The sequence below is a fragment of the Eriocheir sinensis genome, chromosome 1 (assembly GCF_024679095.1).
Source record: "Eriocheir sinensis breed Jianghai 21 chromosome 1, ASM2467909v1, whole genome shotgun sequence".
Classification (NCBI taxonomy): Eukaryota; Metazoa; Arthropoda; class Malacostraca; order Decapoda; family Varunidae; genus Eriocheir; species Eriocheir sinensis.
Genome location: NC_066509.1, coordinates 43350789 through 43375177, shown reverse-complemented (window position 1 = coordinate 43375177; position 24389 = coordinate 43350789). Strand labels below are relative to the sequence as shown.

Genomic DNA, 24389 nt, shown 5'->3' with positions numbered 1-24389 from the left:
GCTTGATGGCAAATGAAAGCTCTATTAATACAAATTGATAATCACAAAAAGAAAAAAAATGGAAAGCACTAAATAAATAAAAAAGTTATAAGCACAAATTAGAACGTGTCCAAATCGCGACAATATGGCAGATAAACAGGCTATTTTGTGACGGCTCGACGACAAACTTGGAATCGAGCTATCACAAAATCCTTAGAGTTGAAAAAACGTTATTGCCAACAGGAGCTACATGGCAAACTACAGCCTTCAAGAGGCAATAGCAAGGGCACACTAGACAAATACGGCAAAGTGTCTGGAGTTCGTCAAAATCGCTCTCAAAAAGGTTTACGTTTCGAGCTCAAGCGACAAAACTACTCGGAGTAGGGAAACGTTATGTATCACATTGGAAAGAATTTGAAAAGCTAAAGTATCTGCTAAATAAGTGGTTTGAAATTCTCAAAAATGAGTGGGTTTCAAGTTTGGGAACTCAAAAATAGGTTTTTTCAGAGTCGTTTTTTGCTAATGTATTCGATCTTTAACCCTTTCAAGTCGGTTTTTGAGGTCGTTGGCTCCTTAATAAATTTCATTTTCATAAAATAAAATAAAAACATTTCTGTGAGCATGTCGCGATGCAAATGTCTTCGATAGTTTTATAAGTACCGCAAAAAGTATCGCAGGATTTCTTAGTGCGGTTCGTGGTAGTGCTGTATATTCAGAAATTTTGCGGCAGTGCGGTATTTTTTTTTGTGATGCGGTACTACCGCACTATCGCACTAGTACCGCACTAGCTCATCTCTGCTATCACTACTACTACTACTACTACTACTACTACTAATAATAATAATAATAATAATAATAATAATAATAATAATAATAATAATAATAATAAAAATAATAATAATAATAATACCACTTATACCATTTCTTAAGTTCTAACACCATCATTATTAACATCTCTATATTCCCGTTACCATTTCAAACACTATTACCTTCACGTCACCCATCGGTAACTACAAAAAACAAACACTTTCCACTATTCAAACAGAAGTAACCATCCCTTGTCCACTAACCTCACTTATTATTAACACCGAAATCATCAAAGCTGTTTATTTTTAAAAAATCAACCTACCACCCTAGGGAAAAAAGACAATGGCAATACAGTAACAGATTCTCAAAGTAATCTTAAAAGTTTCAGAGAGTCGCGAATGCTTCTCCATCCCTCAAATATTGACTTTCCCTTCCTTTGGGGTTACTGAAGGTGAAAAAATATTGAAAAAAGAATACTAAAGTCTTTTTCAGCCTACGCCCTCCTCCACCTTCCTCCATCTTCTTTCTTTCTTTTTTCGTCCTCCCTACAACAAACAGAAAGAGGGGAGGAGGAGGGAGGAAGAAGAGAAGGAGGAAGAGAAGGAAAATTTAGTGAACAAAAGAATGAAAGGAGGAATAATGATAATATGAACAAGTATCATAAAAAAAGCGGAAAAGCAGAAAACTACATTCCAAAATGAGTAAAAAAAAAATCCAAACCTCGGAAGGCGCGAAAAAAAAGTATTAAGAAAGAGTCGAGGTGCGGCACTGTGACCCTTCCCTGCCCCCCCTCCCCCTACCCCATGGTGCCGGGGGTGAGGCCTTGCTGGTGTGATGAAATATAATGCACCAATTCTTAGAACACTCGAGTAAGGGTAATAAAAAAATACGGATTAAAGGTCTTTTATTTTATTTTGAGCTGCAATTATTATTATTTTTTTTGTCTCTTTGAATTGTCTATTCAAGCTATTTTTTCGGCAGTTTTTGTTAGAGTTGCTTACTTTTATTAATTGGCCTCTGCATTTTTTTTTCACTTTTGTCCTTTTTCATTGTTTTTTTTTTATTGTATTATGTTAAAAAAAATTATATTTCAATTTTGTCTCTTTTTTACTTCTTTTTATCGGATGAATCTAATCACAGAATCCAAACTACACTTTTTCTACCTCGATATATTTTTGTCTGTTGTACTTTTTTTCAGCGGAACTATTCTTATTCTGATTTCATTACACATTTTCTTCTTCGGATGAATTTTTTTTTTTTTTACTCCGAGACAGAAAATCCTGGTCCAGTTATTTATACGGCTGCACCACGTCGCCTTATTCTATCCTCGTTCTTTTTCTGGTGTACTTATTATGGTGATACGTAGTGTTCACATGCTTCATCCCTTCTGATTTAACTCTGTATATTGAATTTCTTAAGTAGTTTACTTATGAAATCATAATATCTTTCCTACCTCCCCGTATTTTATTTTTAATATTATATATTTAAAAGAATAAACATGCAAGGTGTTCTCATTCCACTATCTACCGGAAGAATATATCCATTTTAAGTTCATTCCACTCTCTCAATATTTTGCACCAAAACATATTTTCACATTTTTAAAGCAGAAGATATATATGGTCATTACTCCAACTCCTTTATTTCCAGTGCAATATTCTGTTTTTGCTTAATAGTCAAGGAATATACATTGCTACTGATTGGATCTCTTTTTTTTTACGTCCCTTTTATTTCAACCTTCAGGAGGAAGAATGTGTATTGAAACACGTGTCGGCGAGAAGCAGATACCTTACCCACTTGCATTTCTATGTTATATTACGGAAACCTGTTTTTCACCACTCTTAATTTTCTTACTCTCCGACTCATTGCTTTTCTTTTTTAGGGTCAGGTCATGAGAGCAAACAATCTAGTCTCGTTTGTTCAAACATTTTTATAATTACTCCATGAAACAGCAAAAACATATTCAGGTTTTCTTTTCTTTCCTCTTTTTTGTCATCATCCAGTTTACACACACCTGTTCTCGTTTGTATCAGTACAGAAGCATAAAATTTCAGTGTGTGTGTGTGTGTGTGTGTGTGTGTGTGTGTGTGTGTGTGTGTGTGTGTGTGTGTGTGTGTGTGTGTGTGTGTGTGTGTGTGTGTGTGTGTGTGTGTGTGTGTGTGTGTGTGTTTCAGTGATATGAGTTTTCGTCCTAAATAATCTTAGTTCCTTGAATATCTCTCTCTCTCTTTAATGTGAAGGCGTTGATATGTTGCAAGTGGCCGTTGAATTAAGTCAGTCTTCATCTTCACAACCGACTCACTGCCTCGCTGATAAATGCTCTGTAAGAAAAGGAGTTATATAAATGTGGGGAGGGGTGTAAGTCCTTTCCTTCCTATTCCTTTGCTCGAATTGGCACATGATTCATCATTCATACTATTCCGTCAAGCTAGCGCGCAAATGATAAATAAATGCTTTAATTAATAGCTAATAACCATCTTCAGGGATCACTTTAATATGTTTTGCGAGGGGGGCAGAGTGAGAAAGCTGTTGATGTATCACGAGCAGACTGATCAGCAGAAGGTTTCTCGGCAAGATGTTCACCAGATCCGAACCTTTCCAACGGCTACAAGACAAAGAATTCGTTACGGGCAGAGGCTTGGAAAACTCTACGGACAAATTAAGTCACGTTTACATTATTCAACAGATCCCAAGACGGGCAATGAAAACACCCTGGGCGTCAGCTACTACTACTACTGCTATTACTACTGCTACTACTACTATTACTACTACTACTACTATCAGTAGTAATAGTAGTAGTAATCTACTACTACTACTACTTTTTTTTTCTTTTTTTTTCTACTATATAAACGGGCCTCCATCTATTAGAGTTGCGTTGTGAGCGGTATATTTTCTCATATCCTTTCACAAAGCAATTCATTGGCCCCACCCCGCCAATGACTGTGGCCGACAACCATCTTTATTTAATATTACAAACTTTACTAAACATTTTATTTTTAAGCTAACAGAGCTTGTGGTTGATACGACTATCAACCACCGTCGCCTCAAAGTCCAGGTCAGCAATGCGGGTGGTTTTGGGTGCAGGTGACCTGGTTCCTCTCAGGCAGACCAAGGCTGACCTCAGGAGGGAGAAGGACAGCCTGCATCTCATCCAGGCGACCACACTGCTTCTTGGCTGTTGTTTCTTATCCGCCAGTGTTTCGGCGAGTCTTGCGTAGAAGCTCTGCGCCCTTGGTCCCATCCCTCCTGCCGTCGTGAATACTACCGGGGTGAAGGAGCCCTGGTCCACATTCTGTATTCTTTCTTCATATGCTCTGTTCTTCTCTTGTTCGTTTCTTCTGTGGGCTGCATCAAGGGTCAGGTCTCTGTGGCAATGGGCCATGGGATCAAAGATCCTTATGTCAAAATATGCCCTTTGTCCACGAGTCCAAAACCCTCTGGCGCTAACATCCACTCGTGCTTCGTTCGAAACATTAGCGGTGCGTCTGGCGAGGTGTTCGCCTTGCAGAGGGAGCAGCATGGGTTCCACAGTCACGTCGTGGCAGACTTCTTTCAGCATCTGAGCTGTTACGTCTCTTACTTCATCATGTATCATGCAGACGAAACCTCCTCTCTTGCATGTCATGGCATGATTTTGGTTGAAGGGTGAGCCACAGTTACACATGTTTGGGAGCCCATCCACTGGCCAGCCATACCTGAGGGCAAGGGCATCAGTAAATTCTTTTTGTTTGTTGAAGCCTTTTGCCCTGATAGGTAGTGTGGTTAGCCAGTTTGAAGCGCCCACTTCCTGTGCAATATCTGTCCTCCTCCTTGTGTCTTCTGGGAGTTCTCTCATTAGGTCACTCAGAGTGTCTCTGTTTTCCTTCTCTGTTTTTGGAGATTTCATTCCTTAGTGACCTAATATCTTGAGGGTTGTCTTCTCCCCTTTCATTTTGATTGGTAATATATCCGGTCAAGGAGGCTGTGATTCGGATTGAGTTCCCGAATTCAGACTCAGCCAGATTTTGCGGGTTGGTGATGCCGAGCCCACCCATTCTTGGCGGCAACTCCAGCAATCTTCTCTCCTGGTCACTGGGACATCTCCCATTTGCTATCGCCGGCATGAAGGTGTTTCTGATAGCATCTTCCAGAGGTTCTAGTAACGGAGCAACATCAGGAACTGTCCTCATGAGGTAGTTCCATTTATGCTTGACACCGTACGTAAATGCAGCGTAGGCTGCCTGCGGTTCTGTTTTGGCGATCTCGCTCAGTCTCTGCAGTTCGGACTCCCAGCGCTTTACAGCCGTTTTCACATATTCGGTTTTGTATTCAGCTGTTCCAATGGCTGCCCCGAGGTGTCTTTCTCCAGTCACTGACAGTTTCACGTTACTGCCCTGGAATGCTGTTTTGGCCCGATCGTATGCCTCTGGTTTTACAATCACCACAGACTTCGTGGCGTTGGGATGGTACCCTATTTTAGGGCCATGTTCATTGACGAGGTCCCACCATTTCCTGAGGTCTGCAGACTTTCCTACCCCGGTGAGGTCATCCGCATACGCCACCTGTTTGACGTTGGTGTTTTCATGGCGGATGATGTCCTGCAGCTTCATCATTCCCAGGGCAAACATTGCCATGGCCACTGGGTCCCCCTGGGTGGTGCCCTCTGAGGATTGTATGGCCACCGGGTCTCCAAGTCGTTGGTCATTATGACTGCTGATGAACAGTCTGGCAGGTTCCTTGTATGTATTTTCAATATATTGGGCGAATATAGGGCACTTGATTTTGATGTTGTGCAGTGCTGTTTCCCTATTGATGTTGTTGAACGCATTTGCAGCGTCCACCATCAGCACCGCCTCGCATTCTGGGTCTTCGAACATTCTCCTGACGGCGTGAATGGCCGCTTCACATCCAGCCTGCTGACCCGCACACACTTGAAGGTTTCCCACCGCCTTCCTCACGTCGTCCTTCACCACCTCCATGACAGCCTTGCCTATGATCCTCCTGAGCACCTCCCCCATCCCGATGGGGCGACAGCCTGGTTTTTTATCCAGCGGGATGAGCCGGCAGGCCATCAAAGGCTCGAGGTGTTGGCAATTCTCTGACGCCAATTTTCTTGCTAGGGCGGCTATTGCGTCGCGAAGATCCACAGCTGGATTCCCAAAGATGTTCTTACTGAGGAGGTGTTTCCACCCCTTGGCATCCAAGCCTGATGGTCCAGCCGCTCCCTGCGTGTGAAGGGCGTGCTTCCAGATCACGTCACCGCTGATATGGTCGAAGACAACTCGATGCGGTGGGGTGTAGTCTCCAAGGAACTTCATTTCTGGGTGTGCAGGTCTAGCATCTGGATGCTTGTCCTTGAGGATCTGGCGTGTCTCTTCCGTCATGGGAAGGACTCCCGCTGCCTCATCTTCTATTGACAGTGATCTAGTTGCCATGGCCACTTTGCCTTGTCTCATCTTGTCAGCAAAGTTTCTAGCCCTGTCGTTACTGTCCTTCTTGCGACTGTTACGTCTGCCTAGTCTCTCCTGCAGTGTTTTAGCCTCGTCAAGTAGCTTCCGGACGTCCCCTTTCCTCCACAGCTCCATTCTTCTTTGTACCGCCTTCACGTCCTCAGATTGTTTCGACTTTTTGTGAGTCCGTTGGCATATGAGGTGCGGTAGTATGGCCAGAATCTTTAAATCGTAGTTTGCGATTTGCTTTTAGTTGTTGTAAGCTCTAATGAGGTAGGTTTTCCTCTATCAAGGTTTTGGTGGCGTTACATCTCGGGGCCTCAAATACGTTATTGGAAGAAAACGTTACCACATGATTGTAAGCGTCTCGCACCCACTCCTCTGTCTCCTCGAGTGTCCACCTCTGCCAGAAGCGGAGCTCGCGCGAGGCGTCCTCACCCTGGTCACCTTGCCCTTGTCTCTCGCCACCTGCACCCCCCTCCACCTGATCATCTCCAGCGCCTTCATTGGCCTGTCCACCCAGCACCACTTGTGGTTGCTCCCCATTTTCCACATCCTGCCGTTGAGGGTTTGGGTTTCGACAATCTCCACCTCTTACAGTTCACACAGGGCTGGCCTCGTCTTACGCACGAGCATTGAACACAGTTTTGATTTCGAGACGAACAAATGCAACATTGAGGGGCTCCATTTCGGTGCCATTATGCATGCTAGTGTATCTTAGTTGCTATTTGTGGTGATGAATAGAGCAATAGTAGTAGACCCCACTTTGACTCTTGTCTCCCCATATACCTACACACAGACATATACTTACATATGCTTACTCTACCTTTACGGTAATATTATAATGATTGTTTATTTTTCCACTACCATTGCTCCTCGCCAACACTTTACAATTTTACTAATGCACCTGACCCTACACATTAAAGTTGAGTAGTAGTAGTAGTAGTGATATCATTACCAGCAGTTCGCCGAGTCAGATACTCTGTGTTTTATGGCCCTCATGCGTGGGTGGGAAGTTACTGGGCAGCGGGCGGGGTTAGCAGGGACCCGGAAGTGAGGGGATGTGCGTAGCGTTAGGGGTGGGGGGTTAGAGGCTGTTTACTGTTTGCCCTCGGTCTTGAAAACTGACCCACCTCCGCCCATCCTGACACGCCTGCCAGAACTCACCACTCCCTATAAATCACTGACATTTAATCTATTTGACATACTGAGAAAATATATTGATGATGTACATGGAAAACTATAACTTGCTCTCTTCTCTCTCCTCTCTCTCTCCCCTCTCTACTCTCACTCCCTCCTCCCTCCTCTACCACTCTCTCCCCTCTTCTCCACTCTTTCCTCCTTTCCCCTCTCTCCCTCTTCCCTCCCTCTTCCCTCAGCTCTGCCTTCCAATTTTCCACCTTCCGGCCGTCCGCCACAGAGTCGAGCGTCGCTCACAAGCACCGAGGGACGTGGGCCACTTGACCCAATATTTATCGTTACACCGATGTTTTCACACTGCCGGCAAGCACACGGCCTCTCTCAAAAGCAGTAATTCGTAATTAACACCTGCATCGTCAATGGCACCAGATTGCACTATATTTCGTTACGTTCACTGCACGTTCACGCGTACGAAGGTATACATTCCAAGGCGGTATCGGCTATAGGACCTAACTTATAACACAAAACAACTACTACTACTACTACTACTACTACTACTACTACTACTACTACTACTACTACTACTACTACTACTACTACTACTACTACTACTACTACTACTACTACTACATTACTACTACTACTACTACTACTACTACTACTACTACTACTACTACTACTACTATTACTACTACTACTACTACTACTACTACTACTACTACTACTACTAATACTACTACTACTACTACTACTACTACTTCTACTACTACTACTATTACTACTACTACATCTACTACTACTACTACTACTACTACTACTACTACTACTACTACTACTACTACTACTACTACTAGTGCTACTACTACTACTATTTATACTACTAGTACTACTACTACTACTACTATTTATGCTACTACTACTACTACTACTACTACTACTACTACTACTACTACTACTATATAAATGATACCTCCATCCATGTTTATTTTCCCGACACATAATCATGGAGGGCTCCATAGTTTGGAGGTCATTAGCCCCAACTCTGTTCGCTAATGACTGTGGTATCCAACCATATCGCTAATACTACCTGACACTAAAGCACCTATCATCTAGTACGTCTAGATCCCCCTTTCCTTCCCTACTCAAGTCACTCCCGACCCACCCTAATGTCACTCTCCACCACTGTGGCTTCATAGTCCATATTGGAGATGGTGGTGGCTTTTGGGCCAGAGTGTCTGGTGCCCCTGAGACATAGGATGGCCGACCAGAGCAGGGAGAACGAGAGGCGACACCTCACCCAGGCGACAACGTGGCTCCTTGGCTGATGCTTCTTTTCTGAGATTAGTTCCGCGAGGCGTGCGTAGAAGCATTGGGCCCTGGGACCCATCCCGCCGGATGTGGTGAAGACGAGGGGGATGAAGCTGCCCTGATCCACATGTTGGATTCTTTCACCGTATGCCCTTGTCTTCTCCTGCTCGTTCCTGTGGTGGGCGGCTTGCAGGGCAGCTCACGGTGACAGGCAGCCATCGGGTCGAATATGCGGATGTCCACGAACGCCTGCTGTCCGCGCACCCAGAATCCGCGGGCACTTACATCAACCCGTGCCTCCTGTGAGGTATTGGCTGTCCTGTACCGAAGGTGTTCGCTGTCCAGGGAAGCAGTGCCGGCTCGGTAGTGACGTCTTGGCATACCTCCCCAAGCATGCTGGCTGTCAGATCCTCACATCATCGTGTCGAATACAGACGAAGCCTCCTTTTTACATGTCATGGTGTGGGTGACATCATTTGGTGATCCACATGCACAAAGATCAGGCAGTCCTCAATCGGCCATCCATATCACAGAGCAATGGACACGACAAATTAATGTTTGTTGAGGCTGAAACCCTTTGCTCTGATTGCTAATGACTTTAGCCAGTTAGATGCGCCTGCCTCCTGTGATGTGTGTATTTTTCACCCATTTCTGTGGACAGGTGGTGTGTAAGACGGTCCAGCTTGTCTTTTTGGGCCTGTTGCCTTTCTTCTGAGATTTTTCTTTTAATATATCTTATTTCTGTTTGGTCTATCTCGCCCTCTGCCTCCTGAGCGATAATCCTGTTGATGAGTGACCTGGTAAGGCTGATGGAGTTTTGGTTCTCCTTATCTGACAGCTTCTCAGGGTTGGTGATCCCCATCCCACCCAGTCTTGGGGGAAGTGCTAGCATATCCCTCTCCTCCTCCCCCAAAGCATGATATTTCACCAGCGCCGGCAAGAATACATTCTTGACGGCATTTTTCATTGGTCGGAGGAGTGGACTGATGCCGGAGATGGTGCGCATCAGGAACGTCCACCGATGTTGGATGCCGTGGGTGTACGCTGAATAGGCAGCGTGTGGCTCAGTCTTGGCAATGGCAGACAAAGCTTCTATTTCCTTCACCTATTCAGCTACTTTGTCTCCCACGTACTCCTTCTTATATACCTCTGTCCCAATCACTGCACCTAAGTGTCGTTGTCCGTCTTTTGTCACAATGACGCCACTTCCTCTAAAAGTTTCTGCGGCATGGTCATAATGCTCAGGTTTGACAATAAGGACAGACTTGGTGGCGTTAGGGATGTATCCTATCTCAGGGCCGGCGGTGTTCACAGTGTCCCACCACCCTTTTAAGTCTGAGATTTTATCAGCACCTGAGAGGTCATCCGCATAAGCCACCTGTTTCACCCGTGTTTCTGCGAACACGATTTCATTTTGGAGGACTGATAGGCCCAGGGCGTACATAGCCATGGCTATTGGGTCACCTTGTGTTGTTCCCTCAGATGATTTTAACACTTTCACTTTTCCACTGTGGCTATTTATGTATAAGTCTGTCGGGTATGTATTGGTATTTTCGACATACATAGCTAAGCTAGGGCACTTGGTTTTAATGTTGTGAGTCATAGTCTTTCTATTTATTGTGTTGAAGGCATTTTTGGCGTCAACAAGAAGCACTGCTTCGCACTCCACGTGGTCGAATATCTCCCGCATGGCATGGACTGCTGCTTCTCCTCCTGCCTGCTGCCCCGCACAAACTTGGAGGTTCCCTGCTGCCATTCTCACATCTTTTTTGACGGCAGCCATGATGCATTTGCCTACGATGCGCCGCAGGACTTCTCCGACTCCTATAGGCCTGCATCCCAGCCTCTTGTCCAGGGGAATGAGGCGGCATGCCGTCAGGGCGTCCACATAGTGGCAGCTGGAGGAGGCGAGTTTTCTTGCCAGTGCTGCAATAGTGTTGCGCAAGTCACCAGCTGCATTGCCAAAGTTGGCGCTGCTCAGCAAGCTTCGCCATCCCCGTGCATCAAGTCCTGAGGGCCCCGCGCTGCCACGAGTCTGGAGGGCCTTCTGCCACACCATCTCTCCTGTTATCCTTTCGTATATAACTGGATTCGGTGGTTGGTGACATCCTGCCAGTCTCAGTCCCTTCAGGTCACTCGGTGGAGGATGTTTTTCCTTGAGTTGATTGACTACTACTACTACTATTTCTACTACTACTACTAATACTAATACTAATACATATACTAATACTACTTCTACCTCTACTACTACTACTACTATTACTATTACTATTACTGCTACTACTACTTCTACTACTACTACTGCTGCTACTACTATTACTGCTACTTCTACTGCTACTGTTACTACTACTACTACTACTACTACTACTACTACTGCTGCTATTACTACTACTACTACTACTACTACTACTACTACTACTGCTACTACTACTACTACTACTACTACTACTACTACTACTACTACTACTACTACTACTACTACTACTACTACTACTACTACTGCTACTACTATTGCTATTACTACTACTACTACTACTACTACTACTACTACTACTACTACTACTACTACTACTACTACTACTACTACTACAACTACAGTCGTTTTAGCGTAGACTGGGCGGTAACCTGCGAACCAAACCCAGTGTTACTGCTAGATTTTAGAAGAGCAAATTACGAGAGGCTTCGAAGACATCTTGAAGGGGTAAACTGGGATAATTTAGGGATTCATGAGGGTTGGTGAGCCAGGAAAACCAGGTAGAAATGTCTTACAATAATTAAGTTAGAGTAATAGTAGAGGGGCAAGGACAGCATATACCACAGCGAACACTTAGAAAAGAAAACAATGACCCTAAGTGGATGGCTCGTGGACTAAAACACAAAATAAGGTAAAAGAATGGAATGGTCAAACACATCTCAGGGGCCGGTATGTCGAACTATCTAGATTAGTGAAGAAAAACACCAGGATATCAAAAAGGAACTATGAGATCAAAGTAGCAAATGAGGCGAAAAGTAATCCTAAGGGCTTCTTTCAGATGTATAGAACAAAAACAAGGGAGAAAAGTGGACCGCTAAAAACAAACACAGGCAAGCTTGTAGAAAACTACGAAAATATGAGCACATTGTTGAACGACTACTTCCTTTCAGTATTCACACAAGAGGATCGAACGACTATTCCGGAAAGGGTTCAGGTGTACGAGGGCGGGGATGGCGATAAATTGAGGGATATAATCATTACCAGGCAAGCAGTTCAGGATGAAATAGATAAGCTTAAGAAGAATAAGTCGCCAGGTCCTGACGGGATATTTCCGAGGGTATTAGAGGAATTTAATGATGTACTCAGTGACCCACTAACCAAAAGCTTTAAGATGTCGGTAAATACTGATTATGTTCCCAGCCTATGGAAAGTAGCTAATATGACGCCGATTTTCAAAAAGGGGGAAACATTTGAAACATTTGAAACATTTTATTATTCCTTTTTATACAATTATGTATTTACAATAATTTTGTAGTGCAGGGAGCCCATTTAAAGCTGGGAGCTATTTGGGCAGTACTGGAAACTTAGGTGCCGGATTTAATCAATGGTGAAAAAATATATATTTATATATATATATATATATATATATATATATATATATATATATATATATTGATATATATATATATATATATATCAATATATATATATATATATATATATATATATATATATATATATATATATATATATATTTATTTTTTTTTTACGTCGTTGCCTGTTGCGCCGGTAGGCAAATTCCTGGTGGGGGCCTGATGGTCAGCCCAAGGCTTCTTCCAGGTGGGTCCTGGTGGTCGGCCCAGCCAGTTCTGGCGCAGGCGAGTGTTTATAGTGGCGCCATCATGCATTGGCTCATACTGCCCCCCGGAACTCGTTCTTGATTCGCTTGGACGGCTTCCTCTAGAGTCCGGGTTGATGGGTGGTCTTCAGGACAGCATGTGGGTAGTTTTAAGCCACTCGGCGGTGACTGAAAAATCCGAGTGGTAGCGTGAGGATTCGAGCCCGCGTCGTCCATCACGCGGCGAATGTGGGTCCAGTACGCTACCACTTCGGCCACCGCCTACCGCCTAATATATATATATATATATATATATATATATATATATATATATATATATATATATATATATATATATATATATATATATATATATATATATATAACATATAATAATTGACAAAAGTAAATGATGATAATGACGATGATAATAATTATAATAATAATAATAATAATAATAATAATAATAATAATAATAATAATAATAATAATAATAATAATAATAATAATAATAATAATAATAATAATAATAATAATAATAATAATAAGTTGTAGAAATAATAATAATAATTAACATTGTTATAATAAAAAATACTCACTCATGTGAATATATATATATATATATATATATATATATATATATATATATATATATATATATATATATATATATATATATATATATATATATATATATATTCACATGAGTGAGTATTTTTGGGCATGTGTGACTTATTCTCATTGTTGTTCCATAATTATCTTGATGTCATTACTTTGTGTCTAGACCAAGTAAACAGACCAAGACAAGACTAATTTTAAGTAGACAGACTAACAAAAAGTGTCTCATCTTTTAATTAACAGTTTCCTGTACAGACAGGCTAACATAAGTGTCTCAGGGTGTGGACTCACCCTCGGGTTTGGCCGGCAAGTCTGGCTACATCTTCTGTGCCTCTGAACCGTCCAAGAAGAGACTCGCTGTGCTGCAGGGAGCTCTCAGGGGCACACTGGAGGAAGGAAAGGAAAACATCACAAGGGAGAATGACAATGAAAAGGAAGGAAGGAAGGAAGGTATGAGGCTGGATGAAGGAACACTGGAAAGGAAGGAAGGAAGGTATGAGGCTGGACGAAGGAACACTAGGAAGGAAGGAAGGAAGGTATGAGGCTGGACGAAGGAACGCTGGGAAGGAAGGAAGGAAGGAAAGTCTGAGGGTGGACGAAGGAACACTGGGAAGGAAGGAAGGAAGGAAGGAGAGAGAGAGAGAGAGAGAGAGAGAGAGAGAGAGAGAGAGAGAGAGAGAGAGAGAGAGAGAGAGAGAGAGATAGCTATACATTAAGGTCTAACACTTGGTACATCCACAATTAAATGACTGTCCAGGGAGGGGATCCCAACTCAGGCTGGCAGATTCATAGGTAGGCATGCTAACCACTACACCACGGAGCCAGAAGAATTAGCCACACTATACCAGGACAAATAATTCTTAGTGTGTGCCCTGGTAAGATTCATATGTGCAGCCCTGGTAGTGGTTCTTATTATGTAACATAGTGAGTCAGTATAAGGGTATTGCTAAGTTCATTATGGCCCCAAGTGACTCAGTGTCGATTTAACCCTTCCGCTGTGATTGGCATGGATTTGGCCTTCCCTGGTAGCCTGGTAAGATATAGTCCCAGGTCTTTCTCTGCCTCTGTGGTGGAAAGTGGAGTGTTTCCCATGTGGTATTGGTGTGCTGGATATCCCTTCACTGGTAGCCTGGTAACATACACTCCCAGGTCTTTCTCTGCCTCTGTGGTGGAAAGTGGAGTGTTTCCCATGTGGTATTGGTGTGCTGGATATCCCTTCACTGGTAGCCTGGTAACATATAGTCCCATGTCTTTCTCTGTCTCTGTGGTGGATAGTGGAGTGTTTCCCATGTGGTATTGGTGTGCTGGATATCCCTTCACTGGTAGCCTGGTAACATATAGTCCCAGGTCTTTCTCTGTCTCTGTGGTGGATAGTGGAGTGTTTCCCATGTGGTATTGGTGTGCTGGATATCCCTTCACTGGTAGCCTGGTAACATATAGTCCCAGGTCTTTCTCTGCCTCTGTGGTGGATAGTGGAGTGTTTCCCATGTGGTATTGGTGTGCTGGATATCCCTTCACTGGTAGCCTGGTAACATACACTCCCAGGTCTTTCTCTGCCTCTGTGGTGGATAGTGGAGTGTTTCCCATGTGGTATTGGTGTGCTGGATATCCCCTCCCATGGTGCAGGACTTTACATTTTTCTTCATTGAATTGTAAGCAGCCACTTTTTGCTCCATTTCAGTAGCTTGGTGATGTCTAACTGTAGGAAATCCACATTCAAGGGGTTAACCTAGTAGCACATTTAGCACGTGCTACAGGCCCCGTGGGAATGTAAAAAATTAGTAACTAAATTTTTTGTCCTTAGGCACAGAAGGCCGAGACAAAATAATTACTCATTTTCTGGATTTTTTGTTATATTATATATGATATTACTATATATAACCCGGTAGCTGCGGGGATCATGTTTCTTAATGGTCCCTCTAAGCGAGAAAAATGAAAAAAAATCACCCCTCACACAAACCATTCCATAATATAATATATCAAAGCATTTGTGATCAGATTATGTATCATCTATTTTTGGGGGTTTATATCACGGCACAAATTTGGCCCGTCGCTGCTTCCGGGATAAGAAACTATAGAAAACTTCACTAGGGCATAGTATAATAAGCCTGGCATTGTAGTACACCATATACGGCATATAGTCCAGGGCTTCCCAACTCAACTGGCGGCCCGCGGTCCAGATCCGGACTTGTGGGTGTTGCAGCTGGACCCAAGGCTCCAGCAGACATAAACATGTGTAAATTGAATAGCATGAAGGTCCTGGCGATGGATTCTCTTAACCCCTTGACTACGGATTTCCTACAAGAAGACCTCACCAAGCTACAGGAGTGGAGCAAAAAGTGGCTGCTACAATTCAATGAAGAAAAATGCAGTCCTGCACCTTGGGAGGGGATATCCAGCACACCAATACCACCATATGGGAAACACTCCACTATCCACCACAGAGGCAGAGAAAGACCTGGGAGTATAAGTTCACCAGGCTACCAGTGAAAGCCAAATCCGTGCCAATTGCAGCGGACGGGTTAAAATGTGTATTTCCTTGACTGTCTGTAGGGTAAGTTAGGGGTGTGTTATACATAATATACTTAACCTATTAATGCAGATAAAAGTTTAGTAGTATAGATTATATTAAATATCAATAACAGAAAAAAGCTTTAATGGCGGTCGAGGCACAAGTGCACAGCTGAATCTAAGTGTGAGTTTTGGCCTCTTATCAATAGTATCTGTACTCATGAGTAAGCCAGTAGTACGTTGGTAGGGTGTTGAGTATAATAATATATCGTGATGACAAAGGGGTATAAAATAGTTTTTTTTATTTTCAGAAGCGACCGCACTGCTGGTGTGTATTCAATAGGTGTACGTTAACTTAAGTTGCCGGCACATTCACAGACCAACAGCTCATTCAAGTACATTTTACCCCATGAATCCAGAGTATATAGACAATTATATTTCCTGTGGAGAAGCAAATTTAAAGTATCTCAATAAAAACAAAACTTTTATAAAACTTTTCGGAAAACTCGACATAAAACTTTGCCACTAAATAGCTCATTCAAGTACAATTTACCCCATGAATCCAGAGTATATAGACAATTATATTTCCTGTGGAGAAGCGAATTTAAAATATCTCAACAAAAACAAAACTTTTATAAAACTTTTCGGAAAACTCTACATAAAACTTTGCCACTAAAGAGCTCATTCAAGGACATTTTACCCCATGAATCCAGAGTATATAGACAATTATATTTCCTGTGGAGAAGCGAATTCAAATTATCTCAACACAAACAAAACTTTTCTAAAAATTTTTCGGAAAACTCGACATAATACTTTGCCACTAAAGAGCTCATTCAAGTACAATTTACCCCATGAATCCAGAGTATATAGACAATTATATTTCCTGTGGAGAAGCGAATTTGAAATATCTCAGCAAAAATAAAACTTTTCTAAAACTTTTCTGAAAACTCTACATAATACTTTGCCACTAAAGAGCTCATTCAAGTACAATTTACCCCATGAATCCAGAGTGTATAGACATCAAATGAGAGATAGAGCCTTGGAGTAGGTTTTTAGATTTTAGTTTTGCATTATAATCTTTACTGTTTCCCTAAGATAGACAATAGCAATCCAGCATGCTTCTGTCCTTCAAGATCTGCATGTCCTTGTCTTAAGAACCAGAAGAACCAGAGAAGGCAGTGAGTGAGGGTGACCATCTCAAACACAGTTATATAAGAAGAGAAAGAGTATGGGAAACTACATAGTCATCCCTCAAATAGTTTAGTTTCGGTTTTATACGGATTGTCAAAGAAGAGCTTTTAAGGATTTTTATTCCTGCTTGTCGGGAAATTTAAAATCCTAAAAATCAGTTTTGAAAATACACATAAAAACGAAACCGATCTATTGGAAACCGTACTGTTGTGCTGGAAGCTTCCCCCGGCGACCATAGGCCTCTAGAAGGCTCCGGGAGGAACGAGCAGGGGGGCGGGGAACAAGGCGAGCCGTCCGCGCCCGGCGGGGCGCGGCCAGGCGCCAGGCGGGAAGTGTTGCCAACTCGCACATACTTTAGCTACATGTTCTTGTATGATCTAAAATATACTGTAACATTCTAGACTGTACTGTTCTGGATATATATAGGAGAAGAGGGCGAGAGGAGCCCAGTCCCAGTCATAGTAAGCTAGTGTTCAGTGAAGAGTCAGAGTGAAGTGTACTACTAAGGAAGAACATTAAACTACAGAAACTGTACAAAGTGTTTACATTCCTCCCTCCCAAGGAGTCTCCTGACGGCGACACGGAACCCAAGTAACACGTCCGGCATAACAGTACTATTTGAGGGCCGACTGTATTCTATGAAAAACTTATACTTAATTCAATCTAATTCGATTTTTACACTCAACGTAAACCCTACAAAGAAAATATATATTAAATCTCTTTCCTCTTTTGAGCCACTGAAGTTACATACCAATCTCCTTAAGCAAGAGCTGGCTAACAAGTACGGTAAACCTCTTTGAGTCAGCACAGCACAGCACGGCCCTGACAGACTTAGCGGGATTGCCAACTTATGGGACTGGCCTTCCCATTACACACAAACACACATACACACAAAAATAAATGAAAAATTAAGTAGATGAATACAGCTGTCCCTCAAATGGTACAGGTTCCAAGAGTTTGGTTTTGGCTTTATGTTCATTTTCTAAGATGATTTTTTAGGATTTTTAAATTTCCCGACAAGCTTGAAATTTAAAAATCCTAAAAGATCTACGATAATCCGTAGAAAACCGAAACTGGACTATTGGAAACTACTATTTGAGGGATGACTGTAAATAGATGACGCCGATAAAAAAAATCATATTACTATTAAGTACTTAGTTCGTGTTGTCTATAGAAATTAAGTACGGAAAGTTTAAAACAGGCAGTGAAGAAATTACGAGTTGGTCAGTTATACAGGTAACTCTCGATTTATGCGAGTTTGGTTAACGCATTTTTAAAATAACGCGTGGTCCAAAATCCAAATAAATGTTTAATTGACTCGTTTTTTTCACTTCTACGCGATATTTTATGGAGTGTCCACCAGATGTCCCACGCAACTGGACTCACACGGCGCCGCGGCCACACAGCTAAGCTCAGTTCTTCCCGCGCGCCACTTGAACAACAATACAGTACCCACGCTGCTCAACAACAACAACACCCTCGCTGCTGTGCTACCACGAGGGGAAGGGCAGCCAGAGGAGGAACCATGAGAGGGAGAGGAGTCAGAGTGATACAGTAGGCAATAAAGGTACAAACCGACCTCTTGTTGGATTTACATCGTTTTTGATTGACGCGACCTCTTCAAGGACACAATACTCGCGTAAATTGAGAGTTACCTGTATAAACCACATGTCGTATCTATCATTTTCATGCCTCAAACTCTCGTACCCACACAAGTAACGTGAGAAAATCAATCATTATTATTATTATTATACAAAAAAATGCACACAATACAAAAAAGCCTGCTACTCGCTGCTCCTGTGAAGAATCTGAAGAGGTGGACGAAAGAGCAGTTATTTATGTGAAAAGAATGACCAAGTTATCGCGTGCTTAATGTTTGATGCTTACGGAAGCTTGGCAATGCTATACCTACCGCTCTGGATGACACGCAGAACATACCCAAGGGGAGTATATTCTGTGTGTTCTGTGGATATGGTGAGTGATTTTAACCCAGTAGCAGCGACGGGCCAAATTTGTGGCTTTACCGTGTCGCAGCGATGGGACAAATTTATGGCTTTACCGTGTAGCAGTGACGGGCCAAATTTGTGGCTTTACCGTGTAGCAGCGACGGGACAAATTTGTGGCTTTACCGTGTAGCAGCGATGGGACAAATTTGTGGCTTTACCGTGTAGCAGCGACGGGACAAATTTGTGGCTTTACCATGTAGCAGCGATGGGACAAATTTGTGGCTTTACCGTGTAGCAGCGACGGGACAAATTTGTGGCTTTACCATGTAGCAGCGATGGGACAAATTTGTGGCTTTACCATGTAGCAGCGACGGGCCAAATTTATGCCATGATATAAACCCCAAAAAATAGATGATACATAATCTGATCACAAATGCTTTGATATGTATTATGAAATGGTTTGTGTGAGGGGTGATTTTTTCTCATTTTTCTTGCTTGGAGGGACCATTAACCCTTTCACTGCTAAACGCTGGCAGCGAGCGTTAGACGTATTTGCTGGTGGTGCTAAATGCTCACTGCAAGCTTCACCCACACTCAAATCTCCCGCGTATGAAATTGTTCCAACACTAATTCTCACAACACAGGATTGAGTATGTTCTTCACTAAATTTGGTGGGAAATCATATCAGCCCAGCGCGGCAAATCTACGGACGAGTGACTGGTGGATGTTCTTGCCCAATATAGCGACATTTTTGCATAGCTTCACCTATCACCTGACTGATTCTTTGACCAAATAGTTGTAAATATTGCAGTTGGCAATACTCCCTTGCCAGAGTCTGAAGGAGAGATGTCCGCAGTTCCCTCAATATGGCTGATCATCCCGCACGCACCGACGTAAGTGTTAACATTCAACACTCCCTGAACGTGCATGTACGTTCGTAAGAGAGGCATACATAACCGACTCCTATAGATCTGGACCTCCTCTTTCCAATGGTGTTTTTGGTTTTTAGCTGTGATGAATAGTTTTTGAGATACAGAGGTTAAAAGAGACCCCCATTGGGCTGCCCGACTGCGCCTGAGGGGATAGTCGCGTCCCGTCCCGCGCAAGGAAAGGGTTCAGAAACGTGATCCCCGCTGCTACCGGGTTAAAGTTGCATGCCCTTGATCAATTTTGTTTCCACTGAGCATAATACCTCTGGCTTGCTTTCCTTTACAAGCTTAGATAATAATTTAGCTTTAGTTTGGCTGATAGGAAAAAGTTTTGTTTAGTCGGCGCAACATCTGTGGTCATATGCCGGAGAGAGACAGAAGGGGAAGGAATTATAGGAGAAGGGAACAGTTGAAGAAGAAACAGCAAAAGAGGAAGAAGAAGAAGTTGGAAAATTTTGTTTAGTCAGTGCAACATCTGTGGTCATATGCTGGAGAGAGACAGAAGGGGAAGGAATTATAGGAGAAGGGAACAGACCCCAGGAGACAGGACACAACCCCCGATTAATACCTGGTACCCATTCACTGCTGGGTGGACAGGGGCGTAGGGTATCGGAGAAGCCACCCAAATTTTTCCATTCCGCCTGGGAATCGAACCCGGGCTCTCTCGGTTGTGAGCTGAGTGTGCTAACCACTGCACCACGAAGCCTCCTTGGTCTTCAGTACTCATGTCTTCCCTTAAATTCTCAAGTCAATTTTAGCTTTCCCAATAGACGCATAGATCACTTGAAGAGCTTGAACAAAGAGGTTCTCCAATTTAGAGAGCTAACTTTAGGCATTCAAGATTCATAGACAGGAACACAGGCACTGAGAGGACATAGGAAGAACTTAATGAAGGAACCTGTTTGAGTGACTTAAAAGGTATAGTTTTCCACATAGAACTGTTAACACATGAACACCTTGCGGGAAGAGGTGGTGGAGGCGAACAGTGTCCACCAAATGAAGGAAAGGCGGGATAAATTTAGATATGGAGATGGGACTATTAAGAGCTTAGCGCGGGCCCGGTAGACTATAAATAGGTAGATACATACACACTAGCAAAAGTAATTATAATAGCCAATATTATTAAGTGATACCGATATGCATTGATACCTTAGAAAAGTTGCTAGTAAATTAACTGAAAAATATGAAGAAGTTTACTGAGAAATTGTAAAGCCAAACCATTAGTTCAAGAATGTAAGGAGTCTGCAAGAGGCTAGTTGACCCATACAAGGCAGCTCCTATAAGCCTAACCCCACTTAACCTCACCATCCATGAATTTATCCAACCTCTTCTTGAATGTTTCTATGGTTCTGGCACCCACAATATGACTGCCAAGCCTGTTCCACTCATCCATGACTCAAGTGGTTAACCAATTCTTGCCTACGTCTTTGTTGAATCCGAATTTATCTAACTTAACCTGGTAGCAGCGAGGGGCCAAATTTGTGGCTTTACCGTGTAGCTGCGACGGGCCAAATTTGTGGCTTTACCGTGTAGCAGCAAGGGGCCAAATTTGTGGCTTTACCGTGTAGCAGCGAGGGGCCAAATTTGTGGCTTTACCGTGTAGCTGCGACGGGCCAAATTTGTGGCTTTACCGTGTAGCAGCGACAGGCCAAATTTGTGGCTTTACCGTGTAGCTGCGACGGGCCAAATTTGTGGCTTTACCGTGTAGCAGCGACGGGCCAAATTTGTGGCTTTACCGTGTAGCAGCGACGGGCCAAATTTGTGGCTTTACCGTGTAGCAGCGACGGGCCAAATTTGTGGCTTTACCATGTAGCAACAACAGGCCAAATTTGTGCCATGATTTAAACCCCGCAAAATAGATGATACATAATCTGATCACAAATGCTTCGATATATATTATGAAATGGTTTGTGTGAGTGATGATTTTTTCTCATTTTTCTCGCTTAGAGGGACCATTAAGAAACATGGTCCCCGCTGCTACCGGGTTAAAACCTTTGAGCAGAGCAATTCTCCGAGACAGTTGGCAAAAAGATTCTTGCCTATGTCTTTGTTGAATCTGAATTTATCTAACTTAAAACCGTTGAGCAGAGCAATTTACAGAAAGCCTTATGATATGTATGGGATTAGCTGGCTTCCTCTAACCAATATACTGAGGGTCATTTGTAGGAACGCTCACCTAATGCCCAAACAGCTTGTTCACAAACGTTTTGGCTGGAGGAGTGTAAGAGTTTAAGGAACAACGGAACTGCTCCCGCGTGAACCACTGCTTGCGTTTGCCGGGAGGTGCCTGACGCGATGTTGGTGAGGGCCCAAGCTGCTTCAAACTGCAGTGACAGGCTGTAGGGGGGAAAAAGTTTAACATTAATCAAGGAATGGAATGAAAGTTGGGACGTATCATGAATGGCAGAAGTGTGAGCATGGAGGTAAAGAGGGATTTGAGAAATACAATAATAGTACCAACCCTCACATATGATGCAGTGAAATGTGTTTTTGATAGTGTCTGTAACAGGAGAAAGCTGAAAGTAAATGTCAACAAAAGTTTTGGTTTGTGAGCGAAGTAGAAGTGAGGTTGTAGATTTTGTATGCCCATATAGAGTGGGAATTGAATGTGAAAAAGAATGCAAAAATAATAATGAGTTTAAGTACCTTGGATCAGTTATGTGTAAGCATGGTGGTACGGAGGGAGAGATAAGAGAAAGGGCATTGCAAGGAAGAAGGGTGGTAGGGTCTTTGGGACGAATCATGACTGGCAGAAGTGTGAGCATGGAGGTAAAGAGGGATTTGAGAAATACAATAATAGTACCAACCCTCACATATGAAACGTGGGCCTGGAATGAAAGTCAGAGGTCTAGAGTGCAGGCAGTGGAAATGAGTTATTTGAGGAGTGCTTGTGGTGTGAGTAGAATGGACGGAATGAGTAATGAAAGTGTGTACGAGCGTTTTGGAAGGGAAGAAGTGTGGAGTGGTGGAAGAAGTGAGGCGACAGACTTTAAAGTGGTTTGGCCACATGGAGCGAATGGAGGAGAGTAAGATGATCAGAAGGGTGTATGTGAGTGAGATAGAGGGAGGGAATGCTAGAGGACGACCCCCAGTGAAACAGAGGGATAGGGTGCAAGAGTACGTTAGGGAGAGGGGGGAAAGATCCTTGAGAAACTCTGAGCAGGCAAGGAGAGAGTGTCTGGATAGAGAACGTTGGAAGCTCTTCTACCGTGGCCATCCCCTGGTCGAAATGAATGAATGAATGGACATTAATCAAAGCAACTCAATCACAAGCTGCAAAGTGGTTAGAGACAAGGCTTCATAGATAAATTTGACAGGTACATAAGAAAGAAAAGAATTAAGGGGAAATATGGCTTCACTAAGCAGTCTATTTCACAGACAATGACCATTCGTTTCTTGGTAAAATATGATGTTTTTACAAGTTTAATTTACTGGGAAACAGCTATAAGAGCCCTAGAGCAAAATTCATCTCTGAATCACAACATTGTCAAAGTTGGAAAGTTTGGTTTAGTCGGCGCAACATCTGTGGTCATATGCCAGAGGGAGACAGAAGGGGAAGGAATTATAGGAGAAGGGAACAGTTGGAAAGTTTGGTTTAGTCGGAACAACATCTGTGGTCATATGCCAGAGGGAGACAGAAGGGGAAGGAATTATAGGAGAAGGGAACAGTTGGAAAGTTTCGTTTAGTCGGCGCAACATCTGTGGTCATATGCCAGAGGGAGACAGAAGGGGAAGGAATTATAGGAGAAGGGAACAGTTGGAAAGTTTGGTTTAGTCGGCACAACATCTGTGGTCATATGCCAGAGGGAGACAGAAGGGGAAGGAATTATAGGAGAAGGGAACAGACCCCCAGTCAAGCCCACCTCAAGATCACTCACCCACCACAATGACCCGGGGCATGCATGGTGGGTTGCTCTATGCCACCACCACCTACAATTAGCACAAATTAGGTGTTTTATGGCGAGTCCTTTTTCGGGTCCACCGTACAGGTAACTCTCGATTTATGTAAGTTTGGTTTACGCGTTTTTGAAATAACGCGTGGTCCAAAATCCAAATAAATGTTTAAATTACACGTTTTTTTTTTTAACTTATACGTGACATTTTATGGAGTGGCCACCAGATGTCTCACGCAACTGGACTCACACGGCACTGCGGCCACACAGCTGAGCTCAGTTCTTCCCGCGCGCCACTTGAACAACAATACAGTACAAGTAACTCTCGATTTACGCGAGTATTGTGTCCTTGAAGAGGTCATTGCGTAAATCATTAACAATGTAAATCCAACAAGAGGTAGGTTTGTACCTTTATTGCCTACTGTATCACTCTGACTCCTCTCCCTCTCATGGTTCCTCCTCTGGCTGTCCTTCCCCTCGTGGTAGCACAGCAGCGAGGGTGTTGTTGTTGTGGGGGTACTGTATTGTTGTTCAAGTGGCGCGCGGGAAGAACTGAGCTCAGCTGTGTGGCCGTGTGAGTCCAGTTGCGTGAGACATCTGGTGGACACTCCATAAAATATCGCGTATAAGTGAAAAAAACGTGTAAATTAAACATTTATTTGGATTTTGGACCACGCGTTATTTCAAAAACACGTAAACCAAACTCCCATAAATCGAGAGTTACCTGTACCCACGCTGCCACGCTACTCAACAACAACAACACCCTCGCTGCTGTGCTACCACAAGGGGAAGGGCAGCCAGAGGAGGAACCATGAGAGGGAGAGGAGTC

General features: G+C 43.1%; 1 protein-coding gene across 3 annotated transcripts in view; it reads right to left on the bottom strand.

Moving 5' to 3' along the window:
• Positions 1–13379: 13379 nt before the first annotated feature.
• The window catches only part of LOC126996894 (importin subunit alpha-4-like), a 51607-nt gene continuing 40597 nt past the window's right edge, over positions 13380–24389 (bottom strand). For all 3 annotated transcript variants that reach the window (XM_050857824.1, XM_050857816.1, XM_050857828.1), the window contains exons 6-7: positions 21844–22004; positions 13380–13476 (exon numbers count right to left, since the gene is read on the bottom strand). In XM_050857824.1, the coding sequence (XP_050713781.1) occupies positions 13466–13476; positions 21844–22004 (172 nt within the window). In that variant the 3' untranslated portion in view covers positions 13380–13465. The remainder of the gene's footprint in view (positions 13477–21843; positions 22005–24389) is intronic.